Source organism: Dipodomys merriami, unplaced genomic scaffold (genome assembly GCF_024711535.1).
Source record: "Dipodomys merriami isolate MVZ:Mamm:240054 unplaced genomic scaffold, mDipMer1.0.p SCAF_1, whole genome shotgun sequence".
NCBI classification, from domain to species: domain Eukaryota; kingdom Metazoa; phylum Chordata; class Mammalia; order Rodentia; family Heteromyidae; genus Dipodomys; species Dipodomys merriami.
Genome location: NW_027202270.1, coordinates 110862067 through 110888355, shown reverse-complemented (window position 1 = coordinate 110888355; position 26289 = coordinate 110862067). Strand labels below are relative to the sequence as shown.

At 38.1% G+C, this 26289-nt stretch overlaps 2 protein-coding genes across 6 annotated transcripts in view; one reads left to right on the top strand and one right to left on the bottom strand.

Moving 5' to 3' along the window:
- Positions 1-17175, top strand: part of Mis18bp1 (MIS18 binding protein 1) — a 34097-nt gene extending 16922 nt beyond the window's left edge. For all 4 annotated transcript variants that reach the window (XM_070027460.1, XM_070027432.1, XM_070027442.1 and 1 more), the window contains exons 11-17: positions 3123-3942; positions 7363-7535; positions 8977-9137; positions 11060-11205; positions 14401-14488; positions 16052-16103; positions 16272-17175. In XM_070027460.1, the coding sequence (XP_069883561.1) occupies positions 3123-3942; positions 7363-7535; positions 8977-9137; positions 11060-11205; positions 14401-14488; positions 16052-16103; positions 16272-16372 (1541 nt within the window). In that variant the 3' untranslated portion in view covers positions 16373-17175. The remainder of the gene's footprint in view (positions 1-3122; positions 3943-7362; positions 7536-8976; positions 9138-11059; positions 11206-14400; positions 14489-16051; positions 16104-16271) is intronic.
- Positions 17176-18654: 1479 nt separating this feature from the next.
- Positions 18655-26289, bottom strand: part of Fancm (FA complementation group M) — a 61568-nt gene continuing 53933 nt past the window's right edge. For both annotated transcript variants that reach the window (XM_070027402.1, XM_070027410.1), the window contains 3 exons: positions 21853-22228; positions 19431-19719; positions 18655-18968 (listed from right to left, as the gene is read on the bottom strand). In XM_070027402.1, the coding sequence (XP_069883503.1) occupies positions 18830-18968; positions 19431-19719; positions 21853-22228 (804 nt within the window). In that variant the 3' untranslated portion in view covers positions 18655-18829. The remainder of the gene's footprint in view (positions 18969-19430; positions 19720-21852; positions 22229-26289) is intronic.

Sequence of the window (26289 nt, the reverse complement as noted above, 5' to 3'; positions counted from 1 at the left end):
GGCTTGGGTGCTGTTCCTGAGCTCCTTTTTGCTCAAGGCTAGGTCTCTACTACTTATGCCACAGTGCTACTTCCAGCTTTTTTCTTTGATTAATTGGAGATAAGAGTCTCACAGACTTCCCTGCTTGGGCTGGCTTCGAACCACAATCCTCAGATTTCAGCCCCCTGAATAGCTAGGATTACTGGCATAAGCCACCGGTGCTAAAACTATTATTTTAAATGCCCCAAGTTCTTTATACCAAAATTTGAAGAATACTTTCTCTGAATGCTTCAAATTGAGAAATCAAGCATGCTGATACAACAGCAATCTGTTGTTCCAGCAACTCTGGAGGTAAGGGCACAGACAATTGTGAAATTATGGCACAGCCCAGGTGTAGTTATACCCTATCTCAAAAAAAAAAAAAAAAAAAAAAAAACCTCACACTTGTAATCATAGGTACTATGAATGTTTGAAACCAGCCTAAGCAGTCTCTTATCTCCAATTATCCAACAAAAATTGGTACTAGAAGTATGGATCAAGTGGTAAAACACCTTCCTAACAAGCTTGACCTCTGAAGTTAAGCTCCAGTATCAACAAAAAGCAAACAAAATAGCAAAGGAAAATGGTAGGAACAAACTTCCATTTGAAGGCTTGAATTGTAGATAGATGATGACAAAAATCATTTGGAGGTGCTGGGAAGGTGGCTCAGTGGTAGAGCGCTTGCCTTGCATGCCTGAGGCCCTGGGTTCAATTCCTCACACCACATAAGCAAAAAGAAAAAAAAGCGGGAAGTGGCGCTGTGGCTCAAGTGGTAGAGTGCTAGCCTTGAGCTGAAGAGCTGAGGGACAGCGCCCAGGCCCAGAGTTCAGGCCCCACAACCAGACCCCCCAAAAAAAAAATCATTTGGAAATTTTTAAGTTACCTTTGATTAGTACCACTTTTCCATAAATCATAATTTAGACTTTTCTCCCCAGCATTCAGTATTATTCATGAGTTTTTTTTAATGTTGTTTACCTTACAGTGGCATGTATTTCATTATGGTGATTGGTGTGATCATTTAAATTTTATTAGTATTTATAATTACAATTGAATAACAGATGTAGAATTTCAGTTATTAGTTTAGTTTCTGGTTTCTAGATTTTTAAATTAGAAAACAGCTTTCATCTTAATTTCTTTCCTTAACTGACATGATGTAATACTGATTTGAAGTTGGTTGTTTTCAGTTATTTCACCATGATAATTCACACAGTTTGGGGATATTCAGCAGTTATAGCTCTGTGGCTATCATTAGTGATGGTAGTTATGCCTTTACTGGTGGAACTCCACATTTTTCTGATTTCATGCTTAACCAGCCCAATTTCTGTTTCATACACATACAATACATGCGAAGTAAAGTTTTAATGATCCTAATGATTTTCTAAGTCTAAATATTCAACCTCTAAAGAATTGGTTTAGCTGGGTGCTAGTAGCTCACATCTATAATCCTAACTACTTAGGAGGCTTGAGTGTTGCCTGAGTACGGAGCATCGGAGCATCGCAGTTCAAAGCCAGCCCAGGCAGAAAAGTTTATGATACTTAACTCCAATTAACCAACTCCTAACCTGAAGCATGGTTGTGGCTCTATGTGGTAGACCACTAGCCTTGAGCACAAAAGCTCAGGGATAGTGTCCAAGCCTTGAGTTCAAGTCTCATGACTGACTTCCCAAGAACCCTAAAACAAAATTGACTTAACAAGTATTTGTTTAGTGTTTAGTGTACTCATGAAAGCCTACTAACATCTCCAAAACAAAAATGCAAATATGAAAAATAAAATTTTCGACATTATTGAACCTTTTCCCAGTCTGATTAACAAATAAAAATGTGGGACTGGAAAGGTGGCTCAGTGGTAGAGCACTTGCCTTGCATACCTGAGACCCTGGATTCGATTCCTCAGCACCACATAAGCAAAAAGAAAAAAGCCGGAAGTGGCGCTGTGGCTCAAGTGGTAGAGTGCTAGCCTTGAGCTGAAGAGCTGAGGGACAGCGCCCAGGCTCAGAGTTCAGGCCCCACCACGGACCCTAAATAAATAAGTAAATAAATAAATAAACAAACAAACGTGTGTAATTATAATACAGCATATGTCAAAGAAATTTTAAAGTTTTCTGGAAATTTGAAGTGTGTTTCTTCAGTTGAGGGAATCAGAACAGTTCGTGGACTGTCCTGAATACAAGCAAAACAGGTGGTGATTTGATTTGGTCATAAGTGAACAAAATTTTAAAAAGTTAAGAACTGAGCATGTTTTAGAAGTGATCTAATAGACAATAAAATATGGTTCAGATTTGAGGACAATGAAAGATCTGAATGGGAGGGAAGGCAGAAGAGCTCATAGAACACCAGTAGAATAGAATAAGTCATCAACAGAGAGAGAGAGAGAGAGAGAGAGAGAGAGAGAGAGAGAGAGAGAGAGAGTGTGTGTGTGTGTGTGTGTGTGTGTGTGTGTGTGTGTGTGTGTGTGTGTGTGTGTGTGTGTGTGTGTGTGTGTGTGTGTGTGTGTTTGAACTCAGGGCCTGGGTGCTATTCCTGAGCTTTTTGGCTCAAAGTTAGCCCTTTACCAGCCTAAGTGCCAGCTTTTTATGGTTAGAGATAAGAGATAAGGACTTTCCTGCCCAGGCTAGCTTTGAATCTCAGATCTTACCTCCTGAATAGATAGGATTCTAAGTGTGAGTCGGCTAGACTCAGCTCCATCAAAAGATTTACATATGGGGCTGGGAAGGTGGCTCAGTGGTAGAGTGCTTGCCTTGCATGCATGAGGCCCTGGGTTCGATTCCTCAGCACCACATAAGAAAAAAGAAAAAAGCCGGAAGTGGCGCTGTGGCTCAAGTGGTAGAATGCTAGCCTTGAGCTGAAGAGCTGAGGGACACCACCCAGGCCCACAGTTCAGGCCCCACAATCGGACCCAAAAATAAATAAAAAAGATTTACATAAACAATTATGTAATGTTTAGAACTCAAAGGGCAAGTGATATGAATAGACCTGTGCTTTAGGAAGATTTAATATGGTAATAGGATATAATGGAATTTGTGTTGAAAAATAGCATATTTGTGAAAATGTTTACTTATGTTTTTTTATATCTAATTTGCTGATTTTGTCTTACAAAATTTAAGAGAGAACTGAAGAATCAGTTGTTCCTATGGACATTCTAACTTCAAGAGAACGGTTCTCAGATGATGAAAGAATGGCTGTCAGGACAAAAGAAGCTTGTATTTTAGTAACACCGCTGAAAACTAAAAATGCAATAGAAAGAAGATGCATGAAATATAATCTGTCTTCTGACACTATTAAAGCAGTAACAGAGTTTGTAGTACCAAAACATCATGAAAATGATTCATACTTAAATGAAACTGTAAGTCATGTCAGTAAGCCCACAGGGACAGGGACTTTAGAAAATATATTTGAGTATAGTACAGATTGTAAAAGTATGAGCAAGGAAGATTGCAATGTGGATCATTTACTCACTGTCAATCAGAAAATGATAATGCCTAGCTCTAAAAATGAAGAAGCAGTCACCATTGATGTTAAGAAAAATACCAAGTTGATATCAAAACTGAAGAAAATTGAAAACCAAGTACCTATGTCATCTTCCAATTATCAGCCCTCATCAGATTTGTCCAGTGAAGAAAGTGAAACAGAAAAGGAAATTAGAAGGAAAGCTGGGATTAAGAAAACTATAGGAGCCAACACCAAAGAAACATCAGTTCACCTAAGAAGAAACGCAAGAGACCTCACAAAGGATATCCTACTGATTTCAGAATCTGAAACTGAGGAAAGTGAAACTGAATTTCGTATCAAGCGAAAGAAAGCCAGGTCTTCTGCTAAAGAAACACTTCCAAAATCTACTGGTAGAAACAAGCCATTCCTAAACTGTTTACCAGGTTCAATTTATGATGAAGAATGGAATGAGAAGGAGTTGCAGACACTTCATTGGTAGGCACTTACATTTGACTCTAGATTATTTATGGAGGGGCTACATAATAAAAGACATAAAAACAGAATGACTAATCATTATCAGTATAGTGATATAAATAGTGAGACTTTTGCTGAGACTGGGGTGATTCATTGTGTCTATTGCTGCCAATAAACTGGCCTGATATGAATTGAATTTAGCTATATAGACTTAATGAACAGTTTGAGTAATGTGGTGATATAGAAACCAGATTGTGATTGATGAAGAGTGAATGGGGGTAAAAAGATGAAGGCAGTTTAGGTAGACACCCCCAAGGGAATTGGTTAAAGGTGGGGGTGGTCAAAGACCGTGTGAGATACAGTGATATGTTTTATTACTTACTTGCTTATTGGTAAGGTAGTAGATTCCAGAAGTGTTAATCTAATAGAAAAGGAATGATGAGAAAAGAACTCGGAAATATTCTACTTTTCCAATCCCTAGGTGCCCATCTACCTACATAACATTGGGAATTTTTTTCTTTCTCTTCCCTTCCTTCTTTCACTTCCCTTTCATCTCACTCCTGCCTTCTTTGTCTTCTCGTTCGTGTGTGTGTGTGTGTGTGTGTGTGTGTGTGTGTGTGTCTGTCCTGCCTTCTCTGTCTTCTCGTTCGTGTGTGTGTGTGTGTGTGTGTGTGTCTGTCCTGCCTTCTCTGTCTTCTCGTTCGTGTGTGTGTGTGTGTGTGTGTGTGTGTGTGTGTTAGAGAGGTGAGGGGGAGGGCCTAAGTAGCCTTGAACTTCAGCCTTGCCTCCCCAGTGCTGGGATTACAGGCATGTACTATGACACCTGGCTTCAGATCACCTGGCCCAGGGTTATGGCTTGAACTCAGGACCTTAAATTCTTCCTCAGTTTTTTCTGCTTATATCTAGCACTCTACTACTTGAGCTACATCTTCATTTCTGGCCTTTTGCTGGATGAGGCAAGAGTCTTAAGGATTTGTCAGTCTGAGCTGTTTTCAACTGTGATTCTCACATTTTATTCTCTTGAGTAGCTAGGACCATAGGCCTGAGTCAGTGATTCCCAGCAAATTGTGTTATGTGTTTGTTTTTGGTGGTGCCTTTTAATTCAGGGCCTTATGCTTGCTCTACCACTTTAGCCATTTTTTTTAGCCTTTTTTGACAGGGTGAGGGGGGCCGGCCATGGGGCTTGAACTCTGGGCCTGGGCGCTGTCCCTCAGCTCTTCAGCTCAAGGCTAGCACTCTACCAATTAAGCCACAGCGCCAGTTCCCTCTTTTTTCATATCTACTTTGTTCTTAAAGTATTTCTGTGGTCCATCTGCTTGACAATATTCCTTTCAGACTTTTGAATCTTTTGCCTGACTTATGGTAATAGCACTGTATTTATATTTTTATTTTGGGCTGGATAATCTGTTTGATATATCTCTAGATTAAACACATAGCTGTCATTCTAGTACATCTAAAATCCTCACTGCATTTCTTTGTAGTCTTCCAAGTTTTCTAAGATTCCACCCTCATAACGAGAGCAGCCTATGTTATGCTTTTATCTTTTCTAGCTACATCTCGTACCATTTCCTTCTCTAATAAAGATTTCAATCTTTACTGAATATTAGATCATCTAAAGAGATTTAAATATGCCCATACAACAAAGACTTTACTTTCCATTGGTTCTTCTATTGTGCCGCTTCCATAAAATCTAGGCAGAATACATGGCGAAGGTTTTGGGGTTTCCCACCCCCTTGCTGTTACTGGGGTTTGAATTCAAGGTCTTCCCTTGCTGTGAGTTCTGTCTCTGGAACCATGCTCCCAGACCTTTTTGCTCTGATTACTTTTCAGTCTCCCTTTTTTGCCCAGGGCAAGCCTCAGATCTCAATCCTCCTATTGTCCTATATATCTCAAGTTCTGAGAGTGCACCATCAAGACTGGCTTATTGGTTAAGATGGGGTCAAGCTAACATTTTTTGCCCTGGGCCCAAACTGGAATCCTCCTAATTCTGCCTTCTGAATAACTTGGATTACAGGAGTGCCACTACTGTGCTTGACCTAGTGCACATTTTCTTAATTTTGGGAAGTGAGTCTGTAACGTTAAGGTACCATTAAACCATTGGGGAATTCCTATGTTTTTGCTCTTCATCCCCAAGCTAGCATGAAAGCTACAAAAAATCTAGAAAGTGAGTATTGAGGCAAAAAGAAGTCAAGTTGAAGCTGAGGTTGAGGAGTAGGGAAAGAGGGCCCATAACAATCAGAATAGAGAAAAATCCCAATGCATTTTTCAATCCAGTCTTCTTGTAATTCCACAGGGGCTACAATCAGGATGGATATGCAACCACTACTACATATTTTGTCTAACAGTATTTGAAATAGAGACATGATGTAATTAAGAGAATAGTGTTAGTGCAAGTTGAGTACTCCTGTGAAAAATCCAAAATGCTCCCAAATACAAAACTTTACTTTTTGAGTGCTGACAAATTCCACAAGTGGGAAGTCCACACTTCACCTCATGCGATGAGTATACACAGGTACACTCATAATTATTATGTAAAGTTACCTTTTGGAGAAGTTTATGACTCCTTAGTAGAGTGCTTACCTAGCACATGTGAGACCCTAGGTTCAATCTCCAGCTCCACAAAAAAAAAAAAAAAAAAAAAAAAAACTCACCAGTTACTCTGATCTAAAATGTATGGGAAATAGATTTGATGGAGACTTTGATCCCATCCCTAAGATATCTCATTGTGTTGTACATACAAAGGTAATAAGATGTGAGAAAACAAACACTTTCGCTCAGATTTCAGATTAAAGTTATTGGGACTAATTGGTGAGTTAAATGACATTTCAACTAGAAGTTTCTTGCTGAAATGTCATTCTCACTCCACTATAAAACAATCTTTTCTTTGGAAAGGAGATTGAAATATGTTATCCTGGATCCTAAGTATTTAAGTCAATTTTCATGTTCACTTGGGAACTTTCATAAAATTTTTTCATTTTAGTTCTTGTTTCCTTACACTAAAAGAGTCTCTTTCTAAAATAGTGACTTCTATGATTAATAGTAGGTTACAATTAAACATTAAATTGAGGAGGTTTTTTAGATAAAGAATGCTCAGCCTTTATCTTCTTTAGTCATAGATATTTAAAACCATACAAGAATTCTTCAAAAGATTAAACCTTGTATTTAGAAGGAAAAAAAATGTTGAAATAGGAAAAAAAAAATTCAGGTTTAGTAAAACAACAAAATAGTTGGAAGATACCTATTTGGGAACATAAAATTTTATCTTCATATTTTAAGTAGAAAGTTACTGAGTGTGTACAGTGAACAGGGTCTTTTCCAAAAATAGTTGTCTAGAATACTTTTGGCAAAATTCCTTGAGCCCGGTAAGTCTCATTGACTCATTGCATTCAGGTTTTTCCTTATTTGAATTTCTTGTTTTTAAACTGTTTTATTCTTCCATAGTGCTTTTGCATCTCTTCCAAAACACAAACCTGGTTTCTGGACAGAGGTAGCTTTGGCAGTAGGTACTCGAACTGCTAAAGAATGCCAAAGGAAATACATGGAAGATCCCCAAGGCAAAGGATCCAGGAAACATGTCATTAAGAAAACGCAGGCCAATTCCAAAGACCAACATGGTAACCATTGTACACTGAGTACTCAGTGCACATTTGTGATCTCTCACTAAGAATAGTTAATATTTATCCATCAGTCTTTTGTTGGTCATGGGGCTTGAACTCTGGGCCTGGACGCTGTCCTAGAGCTCTTTACCTCAAGGTGAGAGCTCTACCACTTGAGCCACAGCACCACTTCTGGTGATTAATTGGAGATAAGAGTATAATGGACTTTCCTGCCTGAGCTGGCTTTGAACCACGATCCTCAGATCCCAGCCTCCTGAGTAGCTAGTATTACATACATGAGCCACCAGGTGCCCAGTTTATCCATCAATCTTGTTACAAGTATTTTCTGAAAATAGTAGAAATGACTTTAGAGATAATCTGTTTAAAGTCTTACTCAAAGGTTATGACACAGCTTACTAACCTTTCTGATACAGTATACAAAAACCTCATGGTCTATTTTTTCTTGAGACCACTTAGTTGGGGCTCCCTATGAGAAAACAAATTTAGTTTTTGTTGACCCAGCATTTATGCCAGAGATAACCCATTAATAAACTTTAGAATACCCAGTATCTCTCCTATAATTACTGATATTTATATTTTAGCACAATCAATAAATCAGGCATTTAGTACTACAGGTGTGAGAAATAGACTTTCTGGCCTCACCTTACCTGTATTAATGTAGTTTCTCCATGAGTATCATGTATGCTAATTATGTTGCATAGTTCTTAATGTTGAATCATTTATTATATAAGAATGTTTAGTGTTTTTTTTTTTTCCTGCTGTTTCCTTGGCTTGAATACAGAGCTTCATGCTCTCTGTGAGCTTTTGCTCACTCTACCACTTAAGCCATTTCTCCTGGTTAACTGAAGATAGATTTTTGGACTTTTCAAACTAAGATCTTCTGATCTTAGCCTCCTGAGTATTAAAGGCATGGAGAATTCTTACTTTATAAAACAGTTAGATGTAAATGATCAGATCTGTATTAGAACTGTCTTGAGGCTGGGCGCTCGCTAATGGCTTGCTCCTTTAATGCTAGCTACCCCTAGACTCTGGAAGCTGCTGAGGATCTCTTTGTTACAAAGTCAGGCCACATTAACTAATCTGAGAGAGATTTTTATTTCCAGTTAACAGCAAAAAGAGTGGAGGCTGAGCACTGGTAGCTCATGCCTATAATCCTAATTACTCAGGAAGTTGAGATCTGATGATCTTGGGTCAAAGACAGTCCAGGCAGGAAAGTCCATGAGACTGATCTCTAGCCTTGAGAAAAAAGTTCAGGAACAGCTTCCAGCCCCTGAGTTCAAGCCCTGTGACTGACCACAAAGAACAAAAATGGTCAGAGTGGAGGTATAGTTCAAGTGATAGAGTCCCAGCCTTCAGCAAAAATGCTAAGCAAGAACATGAGGCTTTGATTTCAAATTCTAGAACTGGCACCAAAAAAAAGAATGTCTTGAATCTTAAGGTCAGAAGAGCAATGCTGCTACAAAGCCAAATGTTCAGATAACTGCCAAAGTGGGAACTCTTCAGCGGAAGCGACAAATGAGGGATTTTCTGGAACATTTGCCACAAGATAACCATGATGATTTTTTCACTGCAACTCCTTTGCAGAATCGAAGAATACTGGTAAGATTCTCAATGCATGAAACCATTGCTTTCTCTGTAGTGATTTCCATATCTTTTGTTTATCTGATTTTTTTTCTGACAGATTAATTCTATCCAGAAGAGTTCATCCTAAGAAATTCAGAAATCCAAAAATCTTTGTAAAGAAAAATCTTTACAGCAAAAATGTCCAAAATATTTTTCATAAACAGTGAAATACAGTATACATTGAGAGCATATTAAAAACTTTGTAGGTTGTAAATGTTTAGTGTATTAAGATTGAAGTTTCACACAAATATGGAGATTTTGGAAACTCAATTAAGTATCTAAATTGAAAGAACTAAATTAAACTTATAGTAAGCTAGACTCGAGCTACCAGTTTCTTGGTACTGGCATCAAATAATCATCAATTTATGAAGACTATCTAGTATAGAGTTTGGTAACGTGACCTTTCTTCCTTGTGCTTTGACTAATTGGTGGAAGTATTTTAAGATACCCATCTGAGGCAACTTATGTTCCCTTTACAATGCCATGATCCTTCAGAGTTGAACCCTTTATCTTATTGCACCACATTTAATACTCTAAGGTGTATGTTTGGGATTAAATGCAATAACAACATTAAAACTTAAGAGATAGAAAGCCAAGCTAGGGATGGCAGCACATAGCTTTAATTCCTACACTGGGAGGCTGAGGCAGGAGGACTACAAGTTCACCAAAATTATGTCTTAAAAGTACAAAAAAAAAAAAAAAAGCGGGGTGCTGGTGGCTCATGCCTGTAATCCTAGCTACTCAGGAGGCTGAGATCTGAGGATTGTGGTTCAAAGCTAGCCCAGGCAAGAAAGTCTGTGAGACTCATTACCTCTATTTAACTTCTAGAAAACCAGAAGTGACACTGTGGCTCAAGTGGTAGAGTGCTCACCTTGACCTAAAGAGCTCAGGGACCCAAGCCCAGAGTTCAAGCCCCACAACTGAAAAAAAAAAAAAAAAAAGGAACAAAACCTTCCAAAGTAGTGGGATTGGCTTATTTTCTATGGCTTATGTCCACTTTCCCTGTCTTGTTTTGTTTTTTGTTTTTTTTTTTTTGAATCTTTAAGACAAGATGGGGCTTGCTGTTAGCACAGGTATCCTCAAATTCATAGCCCTGAGCCACAGGCTCCTGAGTGTTGAGATTACAGGCAAAAACCATGCCTGGCTATTTTTACCATAAAACAAACTTTTTGCATGTGCTATGTGTCCAGTAAAACTGCATACACACAGAAGGAAGGTGAGGTTTGTGTTCTCACTTCTAGCCCCTTGGCCCAAACATTCCTACCTGGAGCAATGTGATGGGCTCTGGACATCTGGTGGTCTAGGGTGAAACTGAGGGACAGGCAGTCTTATAGAAAGAACCTAATACCTAGTTATTGTTTCATTTTTATTGTGTTAACACCTAAGGTCAAATTGTGTTAAATTTAGGCCTTTACCTGTTTATAAAAGCAAACTTACTAGAATACATCTATGCCCATTTATTTGCTTGTTGTCTATTGCAACTTTCATATTGCAATGACAAGTTGAGTAACTGGGACAGAGACAGGATTGGCTTTACAGAAAAAAATTCTTTGCTTTTGATCAATAACTCTTAAGAAATAGGTTTGAGAAAAACAAAGGAGGGTTAACAATGCTCAACAAGAGATGTACTCATTACCTTACTCATGAACTGTAACCCCTCTGTATGGCATCTTTACAATAAAAAAAGAACCTCAAAATAAAAAAAGCTAGGTTTAATTATCTTCATTTTGCACAAGACAAATTTGTTGTTGTTAAGTAAATAAGGTTCTGGAATCTATTACTGTTTTTAATTATCTAATTCCAAAAACAGAAGGAAAACAATTTAGCCCACCAAAAAACATTGTGCTAGTGAGAAAATTTATTTTTATGGGTGCCTGATAAAAGAATTTGTTTTATAGTTGCCAAGTTTTCAGTACAGTGAAGATGATGAGTCTCTCCCAAGTATGGACAAAAATCCAACAACTCCATCATCAGCTATCTTCCCACTGGCAAAAACTCCTCAGTGTCAACATGTCAGTCCTGGCATGCTGACCTCTATAAAAAGGTAACCATGCAAGTACTTTTCACTTTCTATATCAACATATTGAGGAACTTTTTAACATTTTGTGAATTGGTCAATAGAGGTGCAGTAAAGGGGGAAAAATGAACCATTAGTTTTTGTTTTTTGTTTTTGTTTTTTTTTTGGGTCCTCAAAGCTCAAAGCTAGCACTCTACCACTTAAGCCACAGTGCCATTTCCGGCTTTTTTCTTTTTGCTTATGTGGTGCTGAGGAATCAAACCCAGGGCCTCAGGCATGCAAGGAAAGCGCTCTACCACTGAGCCACCTTCCCAGCCCAAACCATTATCTTAAAGTTTGGATGGAAAGGTTTGGCATATTAGATGCTGGTATTCAATAGATGGACCTGGAAGAGAAACTGACATATTAGGATACATTCAAAATGGATTGGTTTTACATGTAAAAATTCAAAGTATGAACCAAATCAACTTTGGAGAATCTTAGATTAAAGTGTTTCTAACAGATGCTAAACCCACAAACCACCAAAGAGGTGGTAATTTCGTAAGTTTTACATGGCTACCAACCACCAAAAATGATTGAAAGACAAATAATCTGAGAAAATAATGTAATGCAATTTATCACAGGTAAAAGGTTAACTTCTCTGGTAAATTTACCTCTTCTGCAAATTACGAAGAAAACAAGTCTTTTTCATGGATCATCAATATTAATGTTATAAACACATACCCTTTGACCCAGAAACCTGCTTCTAGAATTATGAATGTGCAACCAATTCATCTTAATACAGTAGCAAAGCTCAAATGTCCATCTAAAGATTATAATTAAATCCTATACATATAAAAATTGATGCGGTTGGGTACCGGTGGCACACGCCTGTAATCCTAGCTACTCAGGAGGCTGAGATATGAGGATCACGGTTCAAAGCCAGCCCAGGCAGGAAACTCCATGAGACTTTTATCTCCAATAAACCACTAGAAAACTGGAAATGGTGCTGTAGCTCAAGCGGTAGAGCACTTGCCTTGAAGCGTGCAGGGACAGAACTCAAACCCAGAGTTCAAGCTCCACTACTGGCCAAAAAAAAAAATTGATGAGATTTATCACCACTATATGTAAAATATCCAAGGTGGATAAAAAAAAAAGTGGTAGTATGTTGAATAATGTCCTACCTATTCTTTGTGTAAATAAAGGCTGTATAATGAGGTGTGAAGATAAATTTGGGGTTTTTTTGTGTTGGTTTTTTTTTTGGGTCCGGTTGTGGGGGCTGAACTCTGGGTCAGGGCGCTGTCCCTCAGCTCTTCAGGTCAAGGCTAGCGCTCTACCACTTGAGCCACAGCGCCATTTCCGGCTTTTTTTTTTCTGCTTATGTGGTGCTGAGGAATCGAACTCAGGGCCTCGAGCATGCAAGGCAAGCGCTCTACCACTGAGCCACCTTCCCAGCCCTAAATTTGGTTTTTTTCAGACAGGGTCTTGCAACATACCTCAGGCTGGACTGGAACTTGCTCTGTAGTCCAGGTTGGCCTTGAATTCTTAATTCTCCTGCCTCAGTTTCCCAATTGCTGGGATTACAGGTATGAGACACCAGGCCTGGCTGTGTATGTTTGTTTGGATGTGCACATGCATAGGATTTATTACACACTTCTGAAAAGATAGGTAAATTGAACTAAGATAGCAAATGGTGAATGATTGGGAGATTTGCATTGTGAACTTTGTGGATATAGGCACTATGAAAAACAAATTAAGGGAAAATATTATGAGAGAGAAAAGACAAAGCAGAAGAATAAGGCTTGAAAATAAGCTATTCTGCTTGGTAATTCAGAAAAGGTAAGTGCTGATCTTAAAAGAGCAGTTTCTGTAGTGTGAGAGGCAGAAGCCAAAAGATGACAGGGAAAAACTATCTCATATTTCCAAGAAGCTTAGTAAGAGTTTAATTTGTACTTATTGGAGAAAAAAAATTGTCTTGCAATCCATCAATTATTCAGGTAAAAGTGTACACAGTACACTTTTGGGCAAAGTTGATGGTAAAAACCTTGGTCAAATCATTAAAGGCTCTGAAATAGAACTTTTGTTTGTTCTCAGTAAAAAGTTTATAGATAAGTATGTAGAACCAAAGATATCACTAACAATAGGACTAGAAATATGAAAGTAGCCTCAGAGTCCAAAAGTAAGGTAAACAGGTAATTTTTTTCCTATCAGAAAAATAACGTAAGAATCCTATTGTTGGATATCATGAATCCCTATAATCCCATCAGTAGGCAGAGATGGAATCTTAACGTATTAACAAGTCTTGTTTTTTTGTTTTTTTTTTTTTGGTCCGTCATGGGGCTTGAACTCTGGGCTTGGGTGCAGTCCTTGTGCTCTTCAGCTCAAAACAAGCACTCTACCACTTGAGCCACAGCGCCACTTCTGGTTTTCTAGTGGTTTATTGGAGATAAGAGTCTCAGGGACTTTACTGCCCAGGCTGGCTTTGAACCACGATTCTCAGATCTCAGGCCTGAGCCACCAGCGCCCAGCAACAAGAGTCTTTTATGAGGTGCTTATTCCTAAACAGCTGGCTAGGCCTGTGAATTTGTTAGAAACTTGGTAACAACTGGCTAGTTTACTCATTTGCTAGCAGTATTTGTGATTCAGAGAAATATCTGCATACTATCACAGATTACACATTTCTGTGTCAGTAAGGAAAAAAGGTGAGATAATCAGTAAGCAACGCAAAATTTCTTAAAATATTCTTATTTCCTTTACAGTGTTAAGATGAAAATAAAATAAAAAGGTTGCTTGAGCCAGGTGCTGTTGGTCATGCCTGTAATTCTAGCTATTTGATGCTGAGATCTGAGGACCAAGCAATATGAAGGGAGCTTAGGCAGTAAAGTTCAAGAGTCTCCACTCTAATTTACTTTTAAATAAAGCAGATTTAGATTTTATCAATTGCTATTCAACTTACAGATAAAAGTATTAGATAGCCAGGTTCATGCCTATAATCCTAGCTTCTCAGAAGACTGAATCCTGGAGTATAGAGCTTTGAAGCCAGCCCAAGCATACAAGTCTGAGCAAGTTTATCTCCAATTCACCAGCAAAATGGAGTAAGCTTAGCTCAGCTGGTACAGCACCAGCCATGAGCAAGCAAGCTAAGCTAGAACAAGTTAAGCCGAGGTCAAGCTTATGTACTGGTGAAAAGGAAAAGAAATGTCTGACAGTTAATATTGACAACATTGTTTTCTATTCAAACAGGGATGATTGTGATAGATATGTTTTTCATATGCAAAAAACTAATAGAAGTCATGGTGGCATTGTCTGGGGCAAGGTTAGGAGAAAAACAGTAAGTATTTTTATTCTTATGTAAATAACACTTTTTTTGTAGAACAAATATGAGAAGTTATAGTAGTAACCAAAAGTCTCTGCTCTGAAGATACTTAAAACCTAATGTATGTAAATTCTTGTAAGGATTGATTTACAGGTGGCTGATGAGAATGAGTCAAATGTACATTTGTAAAGTTAGTGTGGAAGAATTTTTGAGAAGGATAATGGGGATGAGTTGAGGGAGAGAATACTCTTGTCCCCTGAAAATACTTTCTCAGTCTAAATATGGCCCTCTCTTTTTCTCCTACATTCTTGTAACATTTACCTTGCAAACTGGCAAGGGTATAATTTCTTAGGTAATCTCTAAAATTTAGGATTGTATAATTTTATGTCTTAGGGTTCATTTGTATATGAGAAGTGTCTCTGGGGACTCAGTTCTTCAAAAGATACTGTGATTCCATGACAGAACCAACCAAGCATCTCAGTAATCCTTAAGATTCTCTTTCTGTAATCTCTCATTCTTTAATGAGAATGAAATTTTGGTTTCCTACAGAGGAATTGGAGTTAATATACTAAGCAAGTTTATTAAGGTAAATAGGAATTAATATAGTAACGAGTCCAAAGATTAGGTTTCTAGTTTCTGCTTTGCAACCCAGTAATCTGGGTTACTTTATCAGGCCCTCTGACACAATAAATTTGACATTCTGTAAATCTAATAGCTCCAGGTGATATCCCTGCTGCTAATTCTGCTGTAGGGCACAGCAACATTAATATAGTCAATCTTTCTCCACAAAATGAGGAGAGGTTGATAAGGATGATAAGGGTCTTTTCTTGGGTCATCTTCATTCTTGGCTTTTGTTTTCCTTGGTGTAGATTATAATTTAAGCAATCTACCAAACTGTATTCATGATTTAGCCACTGTTTTCATAGCGTAATATTTTGTAGACAGTGTGCATCTCGCAGGGATTAAATTTACTTAAAGGACCTTGGACATGTTTGTATCTGTAGTTATTTTAATTATAAAATGTACTTATATTTTTAATTAGCTCAGCTTTTGATGACCTAAGTGCGTAAGTACATTTTGGCAACTTAGCTTATTGTTTTTTTTTTTTTTTTTTTTTTTTTTTTTTGTCGGTCGTGGGGCTTGAACTCTGGGCCTGAGTGCTGTCCCTCAGCTCTTCAGCTCAAGGCGAGCGCTCTACCACTTGAGCTACAGCGCCACTTCCGGTTTTCTGGTGGTTTATTGGAGATAGGAGTCTCACGGTCTCTCCTGCCCGGGCTGGCTTTGAACCGCGATCCTCAGATCTCAGCCTCCTGAGTAGCTAGGATTACAGGCGTGAGCCACCAGCGCCCGGCTAGCTTATTGTATTTTTTATAGTAATGTTTGCCAGTAATGGAAGACAACACTGAGTAAGTCCCAGGCTTTTCCCAGGATAAGCTTAGAAAAGAATTAGGCATTTTATAGATAACTATGAAGTGATTAAATGATGTTATACTTTTATTTTTGGAATACCTGGGAGATAAAGCATACTTAACTTTGGGAGGTACTATTTTCACTGTTAATATATGAACTCTTTTGTAGGTTGAAACTGATTTCCCAACCGTACTACCAAGAGAAACCTCCTTTAACAAAGGTAATATATTTCTTTTGTAGCTTAATTCTCTTACAGGTAACCAATTTGTTTAGATGATATTAAAATTAACTAGCTTTCACTTAACCAGACCAACTTACCATTTAGTTCCTTGCAGTTTAATTAAAATTACTTGGGAATTAATCATTTCTATTCAACTTCTTTTTACAGATTTAGGAGAAAACTCGGGTATTGGAAAATTATTCATTAATGGTATGGAATCTTCAGATGAAGAAGAGAAAGATTACTATTTTTCAAACTGTGATTCATAGTAAAAAAGAGAAAATAGGATTTCCAGGATTTTTACCATGAAGTTGATAGTGTATTTGTAACTTCATTTAGAGCAGTAGGTTTTCTTTGTAACATAGCTTCATGTGAAAATATGGGCTGTCTGCACATTTTCAAATTCAAATTCAAATTGAATTCAAAGTAAAATATAGAATATTCCTCAGTGCTCAGCTTACTAGAAATGGAAGGAACATTTTTGCTTGTATAGATACTTGTAAATTTTTTGTAATATTAAAATAGTTCTCTCTTATGAGCTTCTAAGTCTGTTTACTTTAACAAAGTCACGTCCCAAGTACATTTTAAATGTTTTCAAGAATATGTACTACCCTTAAGTGGGGGAAGGAGGGTGGAGGGATGGAAGAGGTTGGGTTAGGAGCTAATGAAAACTTTTAGCATTTGCTGCTACCTGATACTACAAACCACATTGACTTAATGTTTAAATTATATACTGTTCAAACTATTTAACATGTTTCTCCCTTGTTTTTCTTAAATCTTTTGATTGATTTATCTATGAAACCTATGTAAATTTAATTTATTGCTTTTTCATTATCTTATTAGGTGGAACCAGGAAATATATTGTATGGCATTCTACAACCTAACATACACTGCAGCAATAAATTAAAGATTAGACCAGATTAGAGAAACATTCACTTAATCATGCTAAGGAGTCAATTTTATGTCATGTGGACATTTTCCTTTCAGTGGCAGCTGTTTTATGAATAAGGTTTTTGGGTTTTTTAGCTTTTTCTGTTTTAAAACTTGACAAATCATTTCCCTTCTGGTTACAGTAGACTTCACTTATTCTTTCCTTAGTTATTTTTCAAATAAAGCTACTTAGCTTTTATAGTATTTGTTTCTGGATTGTTTGATTTATTAAGACATACATTTTGTTATTGATCCTATTAAAGTATACTCAGAAAACACTGTACCTTTAGCACAGAAACAATTTTTCAGTAAGAAACACTTTGTTTCTTAAGAATTTAGTAATAGCAGTTGTTTAACTACAGGATTTATAGCAGTAAGATTTGAGCAGAATAGTTCAATTGGACTAAGATCCTCCTTTAGCCACCAAGCATTTTGATAGTTATAGGATAGGTACAAAAGAAAGGTTATGTTACAGTGACCCTTAAAAATACTGTAAAAAAAAAATACTATTGTAGGGCTGGGAAGGTGGCTCAGTGGTAGAGTGCTTGCCTTGCATGCAAGAGACCCTGGGCTCAATTCCTCAGAACCACATAAACAGATAATGCCGGCAGTGGTGCTGTGGCTCAAGTGGTAGACACTTGCATTGAGCTGAAGAGCTGAGGGACAGCACCCAGGCCCAGAGTTCAGGCCCTCCCCCCCCCTAACTGACAAAAAAATATGTATTATTGTATAACTTGAGTTGCTAATCTTTGGTATAATATTTACTGCCTGAGGTTAGTGTTTTAGAAGTTTAGAAAGTCTCATAGCAATTTTGAAATCCCATGGATTTGACCTAAACCATCGCTTCCTATGTCCTATCAGAACAACTTCAGTGTCCTTCCTGTTCCTGTATGCCACCAACCAGTACAGGGCATTGTGAAGTTGTAGAGGGACTGTATTTTAACAGCACCATTCTTAGAGCACCATCAGAAAGTCATCACCCTCTCCTCTATACCCTTCTCCCCCTGCCAGTAAAGATAAAGACAAAATGACGAACATTCAGCACACTGAAGCCACTAAGAAATGTCTCTCTCCGCTTTCTCAAAAAACTCAGCATCATGCTCACTGTAAAGAAGAAATGCTGTTAAAATAAAAATATCCACTCGCTACAGCCAAACAGATACTGAGACTGAGTGAATTTCTTTCTGATTTTGACAGAATTTTTGGATAGCAGGTAAGAGATCAGCTGCATTTAGAAGAATTGAGTGTATAATCTCAGAGGAGAATATTTAGAAATACAATATAACTTTTCTGTGTTCACCTTCATTAGTACAGTGGAAAAAGAGAACTGTATATAGTCCCACCCAGAGCTCTGGGTCTAAATTTGAATAAATCACTTGTCACAAGAAGGAAAGGGGAAATTTACATTAGATGGGTTGTGAGTTATGGCCAGGTCTAAGGTGAAGCTGTGACTGATTCACTGCCCAACAGTGTATCAGGAGGAAGGACAGAGGACCAGGAAAGCGTGCCAGTAGTCAGGGACACTATTATGCCTCACCATTTTTTACTTTACCTTCAATAGTACTCAACTGAACCTTGATTTATTCAATTAAAAGATTAATTAAGTAATCTAGGCAAAATGATTCAACATCAGATGTTTCCTTTAGAGTAATTTATATAAATAAAAATACACAGTATTAAAATTTTACGTGATAAACTCTTATTTACATATTTTAGTCCACTACAAACCACAAGTGATGACTAGTGCATTTAGTATTATGAAAAATTCTCTGATAATCACATCTTGAGCAGTCTGATCACAGGTCAGATTTCAGTCTATCTTGGTTAAGATCTTTTGGTAACATTTGTATGTCAAATTCATAGTGAATATATCTATAGATCTCCTCGGCTTTTTGATGAGTTACTTGTGCATACATGGAGATTTCTTTGGGTGAGCTGAAAAATAAATTAGACAAAGAAAAACACAGTTTTTATGAAACTGAATATTCTTACCCTACCTAACGAATACCACTTAATAGCCTTTAAGAAAATCCTATCTTCCCAAGCATTGTAAATGGAGTTGGTTTGTCTTTAGTATTAATTTCAGTAAGGTCCAAATGCTTTCCTTTAAGATCTTATGCAATAACAATGATTTCAACCTCTGCAATGGATTAAATATTCCCTCCAATCTTGTAACTCTAATAAATGTGATGGTGTTACGGAGTTCTAGAGCAGTTCAAGCCTTGCCCTTACTAGGCAGGTATTTTACCACTTGAAGTATCTCCAGCTCCATGCAACAAATCTTTAGTTAATAACAACCATTATACCTCAATTTAAAAAAAAAAACTGAAACTTTATGAAAGGCATGTAAGGATCATTTTAAGATATAATAATCATTTTAAGATAAAATAGACATACCTGTTGGCCATCTTTTTCACAGATGAAAATTGGTGGCACATATTTAATGCAGTTATGTAACTTATGTTGGGAATACTTAAATAAAACTGAAGTGCATCACATGCTTTAGTATTCACTGCTGGAACATGAATGCCAACGTTCTTTCTGTGTTCCACTGAAGAAAGTTCCTTTAGCAAATGTGCAGTTTCTTCTTGGCCACAACTGAAAAGAATTCGGATTCCTGCACCAACTAAAGCCGTTAGCAGACTGTCATAACTCTTTGTTCTTCTAAACAGCCTTGATGTGTCTCCTAAGCATTTTATAATTAGGGAAGTGAAAAATTTTAAAACATGAAGTAGTAAAATAATTCAAATACTCTAGACTATCAGAACTCTAGTTTCTATAGTACCTCAGTTAACTAGTGCCACATTGTATGAATAAGAAACCTTACAGCTAGATTTTTTGTTTTTGTTAGTCATGGGGCTTGAACTCTGGGCTTAGGCACTATTCATATACTCTTCAGCTCAAGGCAAGTGCTCACCGCCTGAGCCACAGCACCACTTCTGGTTTTCTGGTGGTTAATTGGAGAGAAGAGTCTCATGGAGGAGTTTCCTGCCTGCACTGGCTTTGAACCATGATCAGATAGCCTCCTCAGTGGCTCAGGCGTGAGCCACTGGCGCCCAGCTCCTTACAACTAGTTTTAAAGTGACTATCAAACGTGAGAAAATAGGGAGAACTACCTTTTAGGGGTCTTGAACTGAGACCAACACAGAGTAAACATGGACAGTTTATACTTAAAGTTTGAGGTTTCGTTTCTGAAGAGCAAGAATATGTTAATTCATTTAATTTTTCTTGCTAGCACTGATGAAAAGCTCATTTTAAGTACTGGTTTAAATGATCTTATGTAATCCAAAGACTAAGTGAATGTCATCACCTCATTAGTTTACTTACCTAACTAACTTCCTTGTGTATGTTCTTTTCCATATTCCACTTACATCTCTTTCCTGGCAATCCTTAATACAATTCCACAAAAATATTTTTCCATGGGCTGGGAAGGTGGCTCAATGGTAGAGTGCTTGCCTTGCATGCATGAGGCCCTGGGTTCGATTCCTCAGCACCACATAAGCAGAAAAAAAAAGCTGGAAGTGGTACGTGGCTCAAGTGGTAGAGCGCTAACCTTGAGCTGAAGGGCTGAGGGACAGCGCCCAGGCCCAGAGTTCAGGCCCCACGATCGGACCAAAAAAAAAATTTTTTTTCCACAACTTCTACCCTATTACTCTCTGTTCTAAACAATGTCCTTTTGCTCTCACTCCTCAAATCAAATCACAAGAATAAGAAACCATGTATACCTGTACCTAGCCCTTGGCTGAGAGGAGGAAAGGGAGTGCCAAATTTGAGATACAAAAACACAAAAAAGGAGAACAAGAATTTTTTGGAAACATAGCAAAGTACATATGGAAAATGCTAATGCTGAAACAAAAGCATGTTGAAGAATAGTATCTTTCATCCAATTTTATATGAACTCATTTCCTATGCAAATAAAGGAAGAGTCTGGGAGGGAAAAAAACAAAACAAAAACCAACCAGGTTACTGATGCAGGGACCTGAAAATGCAGGGGCTTACCACAGTTCTTTGGATCACCAGTGACAGCATGTAAAGCTGCAGAACTTTGAAAGTAATGTTTTATATAAACTGAACTGTTTCTCTTATAATTCCTTAATTTTTCCATAGTGCCTTTTGCTTATGAGGCAAGTACCTGAATACTTTATACTCTGATCATCCAGGAGTGACTTGTCAAAGTCACAAATCTACAGCAATAGCTATAAAGACACCAGAAATTCATTCATCATCTTGTTCCATATTTCATGGTATTTTCATTATTTTTAGGGGCTCTTCAAGCAATTAAATAGTTACCAGAGAAAATTCAGGACTGCAATACCAATTCTGCATTGGTATACATCCTCAGCATTTATGTGTGTTTTATTGTGTTTTGTGTTAACTGTGTGTTCTATGTTAACCTTAACTTGTTCAAACTGGAGTTTCCAAACTTGTCTGCTTCTTCTCTACACTAATATATAACTGCAATAAGCAATACTGTGACCTAATACAAAGAAATTGGTCAATCAAGAGTAATTCTTAACTCTTCCTACCAAAGCATGACTCCTAAACATCTCTCTCAGTCCTAAGTGTTTTCCCCCTTACTACTTTATTTAGGGGTCCGTCCTTTCTAGGTTTCCAAGAAAAGCCTTGCCATGGGTTACTTGCCTTCAGTTCCTCACATTCCAATTTTCAGAAGCCTCATTTAGTTACAATGACTGATAAAATGCAGAATGATTTTAACATGTAAAATAATCATGAGTGAAATTTTTGTTTTCAGAGTTTTCCATTTCCTGACAGAATGAACTAAACAATACTTTCTTTACAGTCTTAGATAAATACACACCTGCTTTTTCTCTGTCTTTTTCTACAATCACACATATTCTTTCAAACATGCTGTGCAAGTGCTGGATCTGTTTGACGAGCTTGTTCTTATTGGCAGTATTTAACATCTCAGATTGCGACATCCTCTCTACCACCATGCGGCTACTCACAATGTAATCACAGCCATTCAGAGGACAAACCTCTACTTGTAACCCATGAATTGCTCTTAAGGAAGAAATTACTTCTAAACCAGAAGTGATTTCACGACTATTTACAAGAATACAGGTCCTTTTTCCTTCCACTGGAGGTCTAAGGGAAGGAAGTGTGTCAGCCACATGTGGTCTTGAGTTAAAGGAGAATTCCTGGGAAGCGCAAGGGTCCTCCAGAGCACTTCCAACCTGAAAGAATGGGAAACACTGTTCACAATCTGGGTAAATATGTATGAAGGCCATAAGTTCCACCCAGCTGATGTCATCTTCCTCCCTGATAATTTGGTTTTTCCTCTTTAACATGTGACTGCAGGCACAGAACCATGCCAACACTCTTATGGCTCCAAAAATATTGTAAAGCTATATTTAGCCACAAAAGCCAAGAGCTGAAAGATGCAATAAGAGCCTTAAAATGATCAGAAAACAAGTTTTCAAAAGGAAAAACTTGCTGGAAAAAAAAATGAATGGTTAAAATAACAATCTTCAAGCAGATTGATTTCACCTGGAAGAATAAGGCTATGAAGCCAAGACATTATTAAAAAGTAACTGAGGGCTGGGAAGGTGGCTCAGTGGTAGAGTGCACTTGCTTTGCATGCTTGAGGCCCTGGGTTCGATTCCTCAGCACCATATAAGCAAAAAGAAAAAAGCTGGAAGTGGTGCTGTGGCTCAAGTGGTAGAGCGCTAGCCTTGAGCTGAAGAGCTGAGGGACAGCGCCCAGGCCCAGAGTTCTGGCCCCACGACCAGACCCCCCCAAAAAAAGTAACAGAGATTAGCTAACCATGAAGTGTTTCCACTGAAAACAACTGAACCTTCTAAATAAGATATTGTTATGTTGCAGTGTTTGGACTGAATCCAGTGCGTCCTGCATGCTAGGCAAGCCCTCTACTACCAAGTTAATTCCCCATCCCAATTTCAACAGAAAACTTGGCGTGGTGGTACTTTCCTGTAATCACTATGAAGAAGCATAAGTTGGAGGATTGTGGTCCAGGCAGCTGGCCTTGGACAAAGGACCAGGGTAGAGACAGGAAGGAAAAACTGGGAGAGAGCAAGGGAAGGCAGGACAGTGTCCAAAAAGAAATGCACTCTTTACCTGACGCATGTAACTATAATTCCTCTGTATATCACCTTCATATTAACAATGTAATTTTTTAATTTAAGATCATACATGAAAATACAGCAAAAAAGTGGTAAACGTGGCTCAAATGGTTTAGTACCAACCTAGAAAGCATGGGATTCTTGAGTTTAAACCCAGGTATTTTCTTTAAATATAATGAGTTCAAATACATCAGATTTGTTTAAATCCCTGTGTTAATAATATTTTTTTAAATGTTGGAGAATGCTAGTAAGCAAACTTACTATTTTAAAACTGATAAAGTAAGCTGGGCACTGGTGGCTCATGCCTATAATCCTACCTACTCTGGAGGCTGAGATCTGAGGATCATGGTTCAAAGCCAGCCTGGACAGGAAAGTCCATGTGAGACTATCTCCAATTAATCACTAGAAAACTGGAAGTGGTGCTGTTGGCTCAAGTGATAGAGTGCTCGCTTTGAGCTGAAGAGCTGAGGGACTGCGTCCAAGCCCAGATTTCAAGCCCCACGACCAATTTGAAAAAAAAAAGAAAGACAGGATCTAATTAAACCTGTCTTCCCAATATAAAAACCCACTACTACTGGGTAATTAAGTGGTAGATGAAAGAAAAGAGAAGTCTCAAATTCTAAAATTATCTGTAAAAGATGGGATATAACAATAAATTTTTACTGAGTTCAACTTCAGTACTGCCATTAAAAAAAGCAAAGCTAAAACCACCAAGTGTGAATCACATGTATTTCTATACATTAGCAATGAATAATCCAGCAAGAAAATAAAGTAATCCTATATATAATGGCATAGAAAAGAATACAGTATGTTCAAATAAATTTAACAAAGGAGGAGCAAGACTTGTGTGCTACAGACTATAAAGTATTGGTGAAAGAAATTAAAGTCCAAAAGAAATAGCCCATTATCATGGACTGGAAGCCTTAATATTGTAACCAATATAGTAACCAAATGACCTACAGAATCAATGAAGTCCCTTTCAAAATTCCAAAATCTATTTTTGGTGGAAATAGAAAAACACACTAACTTCATTCAGTATTTCAGGGGACCTCAAATACCCAAATCAATCTCCAAAAAAAAAAAAAAAACAGGGCTGGGAAGGTGGCTCAGTGGTAGAGCACTTGCCCCTTGCATGCCTGAGGCCCTGGGTTCGATTCCTCAGCACCACATAAGCAAAAAGAAAAAAGCCGGAAGTGGCACTGTGGCTCAAGTGGTAGAGCGCTAGCCTTGAGCTGAAGAGTTGAGGGACAGCGCCCAGACCCAGAGTTCAGGCCCCAGGACCGGACCCAAAAAAAAAACAAAAACCTGGAAGTCCATTTCAAAACATTAAAAAACAAATCTCTATAGTAATTACAAAGCAATGAAATCACTACAGTATAAGAACAGACACATGAACTAATATAATTGATAGTCTTTCATATTCAGTTGATTTTACTCAGTATCATTGAGTAGGAAAGCAAGTCTCTGGAACAGAAGGTGCTGGGGAAACTAGGTAGCCAAGAGTTTCTTGGTTTTTAAATGAAGAGGAAGGATAGGGTGGTATATACCAAACTTGACAGTACATGGAGAATGGGAGAATTGCAATCTGAGGACAACATCAGGGGAAAGAATGTCCCTGAGCCTCTTCCTCAAGAACTAGACAAGAGACAAGTGGTAGTGGTCCGCACCTGAAATTCTAGCTACTTATGAGACTGAGCTCTAAGTGTCACAGTTCAAAGCCAGCCTGAACAGGAAAGTACACAAGATTCTTATCTCCAGTTAACCAGTAAAAAGCTAGAAGTGGAGCTGTGTGTGGCTCAAGTGCTAGCCAAGCATGATAATAATCCCTGCTACTAGGAAGGTGTGGGGGTAGGAGAAATGCTGTCCAGTGCTGGCTCCAGGCAAAATCAAAAGGCCCTATCTGAAAAATAACAAATGAAAAGGACTGGAAGCATGGCTCAAGTGGACAGAGTTCTTGTGTTGGACATTCAAGAACTGAATGCTCTGAATTTAAACTTCAGTACTGCCCAAAAGAAAGGGGGGGAGGGGCTGGGAAGGTGGCTCAGTGGTAGAGTGCTTGCCTTGCATGCATGAGGCCCTGAGTTCGATTCTTCAGCACCACATAAGCAGGGGAAAAAAAAGCCGGAAGTGGTGCTGTGGCTCAAGTGGTAGAGCACTAGCCTTGAGCTGAAATGCTGAGGGACAGCGCTCAAGCCAGAGTTCAGGCCCCATGACAGGACCCAAAAAAAAAAAAAAAAAATCTAAAAAAAAAAAAAGAAAGGGGAGGGGGACCTGGAGGGGAAGAGAGAGAAAAATGGGCCAACATAGCGGTGTACACATGCAATCCCAGGTGCTGGGGAGGTGGAAGTAGGAAGACTGTGGTCAAGACAAAAGCATAAGACCCTATCTGAAAGGTAAACTAAAAAAGCACTCAGGTGCAGCTCAACTGATAGAACACTAGCATGAGTTAACCCTTAGATTAATCCCTAGTAGTGCAAAAAATAAATAATGATTAATGCAAAAATGATCAGAGACCTAATTTAAGGAACTAAACCTATAGAACTCTCAACCAGGTACCAGAGGCAAATCTTCAGGACTCTGGATTTGGCAGTGGGTTATTTCTCCAGGCTTTGTGTCCCTCCCTCAGCAGAAAATGGCTTTTGTTCCTTGTTCCTTGCAGGTCTGGTGGGAGGGAACACAGGAATGCAAGGCAAGTAGTGTTTGCTATTGTCTTCTCAGCCTCAGTCTTAGGTCCTGTGTCCCTCGGTCTCAACAGAAAAACTTCCCAGTATCTTCCCCTTCCACCTAAAGTTTGGAGATCTGCCAGGCCCAACATGTTTTTCTGTTGCTCCTCTCAGGAATAGAGATATTTTTTTTCTTGTTTTTTTGTTACCTTTTGTTCTAAGTAACAAGGAAAGAAAAGGAAGGAGAGGAGAGGGGAAAAAAAGGAGAGAAGGAAAGAAAGGACAGAGAGAGAGAGGGAGGGAAGGAGAGAGGTTAAAATTATTTGGCTTTTTATTATTAATGTAAGGCTGCTCCTTCCAGCTAAACAAACATGGATACCCTAGCTATTGAGAAACAATACTTTACATATACTCAAGCTGGGCACAGTGTTGCATACCTGTATTACTAGCATACTTCTTTTTTAATGTACTAAGAATAATTCAAAATAATTC